The sequence below is a fragment of the Engraulis encrasicolus genome, chromosome 12 (genome assembly GCF_034702125.1).
Source record: "Engraulis encrasicolus isolate BLACKSEA-1 chromosome 12, IST_EnEncr_1.0, whole genome shotgun sequence".
In the NCBI taxonomy this organism is placed as follows: domain Eukaryota; kingdom Metazoa; phylum Chordata; class Actinopteri; order Clupeiformes; family Engraulidae; genus Engraulis; species Engraulis encrasicolus.
In genome coordinates this window covers 56,512,409-56,514,966 of record NC_085868.1, presented here as the reverse complement: position 1 = coordinate 56,514,966, position 2,558 = coordinate 56,512,409, and the positions used below count along the sequence as shown (strand labels likewise).

General features: G+C 43.0%; 1 protein-coding gene across 1 annotated transcript in view; it reads right to left on the bottom strand.

Annotated features, from left to right (window-relative positions):
* Positions 1 to 2,300: 2,300 nt before the first annotated feature.
* dhrsx (dehydrogenase/reductase (SDR family) X-linked) overlaps positions 2,301 to 2,558 on the bottom strand; it is an 18,738-nt gene continuing 18,480 nt past the window's right edge. The window contains exon 9 of the mRNA XM_063212840.1: positions 2,301 to 2,381. Within this exon, the coding sequence (XP_063068910.1) occupies positions 2,301 to 2,381 (81 nt within the window). The remainder of the gene's footprint in view (positions 2,382 to 2,558) is intronic.

Below are 2,558 nucleotides of genomic sequence, written 5' to 3'. Positions count from 1 at the left end.
TGTGTGTTTTCCACTCTGATCATTACTCCATCATTACAATTACCACTGCCTCTTGGCCTCTTGGTCACTTTAATCATTGCTGAATGTCTTCATGTGCCTTTTCAGGATCTTTGAATTTTGCACCTTTGTCTTTTGCACTTTTTGTGTTCTGTCTGAGACTATTTATACTTATGTATTTCATACTGTCATGTTCATGTTCCATATGGGAACAACTTTTAGTTATATTACAAGTACTACTTTAGGCCTATGTTATGCGCATTGATACTTAACCTAAATTTTAAGCCTCGTTGCCACGTTCACACACATCGCTGCTAGTTGCTCGCTCAGCGTATGTAATGAAGTCAATAGAATGTCTATGTGTCCCAGTGAGACAGGGAGACGAGTAGTGTACAAGCGATGAAAATACTTTAACTTCCAGTGAGGTAAGCGAGTAACCAATTGGAATGCAGAGCCTGTGCATTGGCAGCAGTGGTGTAGTCTACATTTTTGTGGTTGGTATACTGTATATATTTGTGCTATTCTAAATAATGGATCAATCAATTTTAAGTGGCTATACTGAAATCCCTGAAATTTTGAAGTGGGTATACTGTTCTGATTGGCAGTTAAAGCTGCAGGAAAATGAAGTGACCGTTCCATGAGAGAGTGGCGAGTAGGTGAGCGAGCGAGAAACTAGTAACTAGCAGCGTTGTGTGTGAACGTAGCTTTAGGTTACCTAGAGTAATAACCGTAGAATAGAGTAGTGATGTGCCAGTACATTGTAATGATTTCCAAAATACCCAGTAAAGGCAATGTTTACTTTACTTCAGTGTCCTGTGGAATATGTATGTGAGACTTGAGAGACACGCATGGCGCGCGCGCACACACACACACACACACACACACACACACACCACACACACACACACACACACACACACAGAGTTGAGAAGCTGTTCAGATTTTCTTTTAATTGTTTAGGTCAGATCAGTGCAACAACATACAGTTGCAGCATATTGCACAATTGCATGATTTACATACAAATACTTGACACACACACACACACACACACACACACACACACACACACACACACACACACACACACACACACACACACACACACACACACACACACACACACACACACACACACACACACACTTCATGGCACAATTGTATGAGTTAAGAGCTCTGGTAATCATCACATCAATCATCATCATACTGTAGCACCACACACCACAGTGTTGCCAGATTGGGCGGTTTCCTGCTCAATTGGGCTGTTTAGGATGAGGGTCCGAGGGTAAAAATGGTCATTTCTGTAGATTCATGGCCATAGAAATCTATAGAATTTAGGTCAATTTGGGTGAGATTTAGTGGCTCCAAGTATTTTTTTAGCATTTTCTTTTGAGCTGGAAATCATCAGTCATATCTGGCAACCCTGATCACACATCATATGGCATAAAGACACACTGAACATAAACACTACATAGACACACACCCATACAGAAAACACACACACATACTGAATCATCCCTGGTCAGTCAAATAACCAGTGTATAGGGCACATGGTAACATGGTAATGACGCGTGCGTGCGTGCACAAACACACACACACACACACTCTCTCTCTCTCTCTCTCTCTCTCACACACACACACACACTCACACAGAGATCAATTAGAGTATCAAACAGGAAGTAATCTTGAAGACAGTAGAGTAGAGACTCTGTATGTATGTAGGTATGTTAGAACAGTACAGTAGAGTGTTCTTTTTTAAGGAGGCAGCTGTTCAGTTTTGTTTGTTTGTGCATCTTGGCGTATTGCTGGTGTCCATGAAGCCGAGATGTGGATATCCAGAAATCAGAGGCGTGGTGGCTTCTACGTAGAGAGCTGCTGGCTAGTGGAGGGGCAGCCACCCTGCATAATGTAAACGTCCACGTGTCTGCAGCCAGCCCCACCTCTCTCCACGAAGAGGCAGGTTGAGGCCCAAGCAGAGACCGGAGGCCTTGATTGGCAGTGATTCCGAAGCTACAATCCTTTGCCACATATTCCAAATGACCTGGTTTTACAATTAAACCAGGTGATTCCCCTAATTGGAGAGGTAAAAGCAGGTCATTTGGAATATATGGCAAAGTTTTCTTCAGGGATGGCTGTTGGTCGCTGAGGTTTGCGTGATGGGGCCGGAGATCAGAGAGCGTGAGGCAGCAGAAACCAGTGGAGTTGTCTTTATAATGTAAACGTCCATGAATCTGCAACAACCCAGCCACCCCCCCCCCCCCGACTACACCCTAACACCCTCCCCCCCTACACCCCCCCCCCCCTCTCTACACCCCCACCAGGCTGCAGCTGGCCTTCCACAGTTGTGTCTGCAGCTCCTCATCATAGGACAGCTCAGAAGAGGACACCTGGTCATGAAAATAATAATAAAATGGATAATAATAATAATTATAATAACTGTATTGGTAAAGCACAATTCACATAATAAAGTAAAATAAAGCTGAAATCAATATAATATATATCACCTGTTCCCCTAACAATAATATAACTGTATTATTATAGCACAATTGACACAATAATCAATG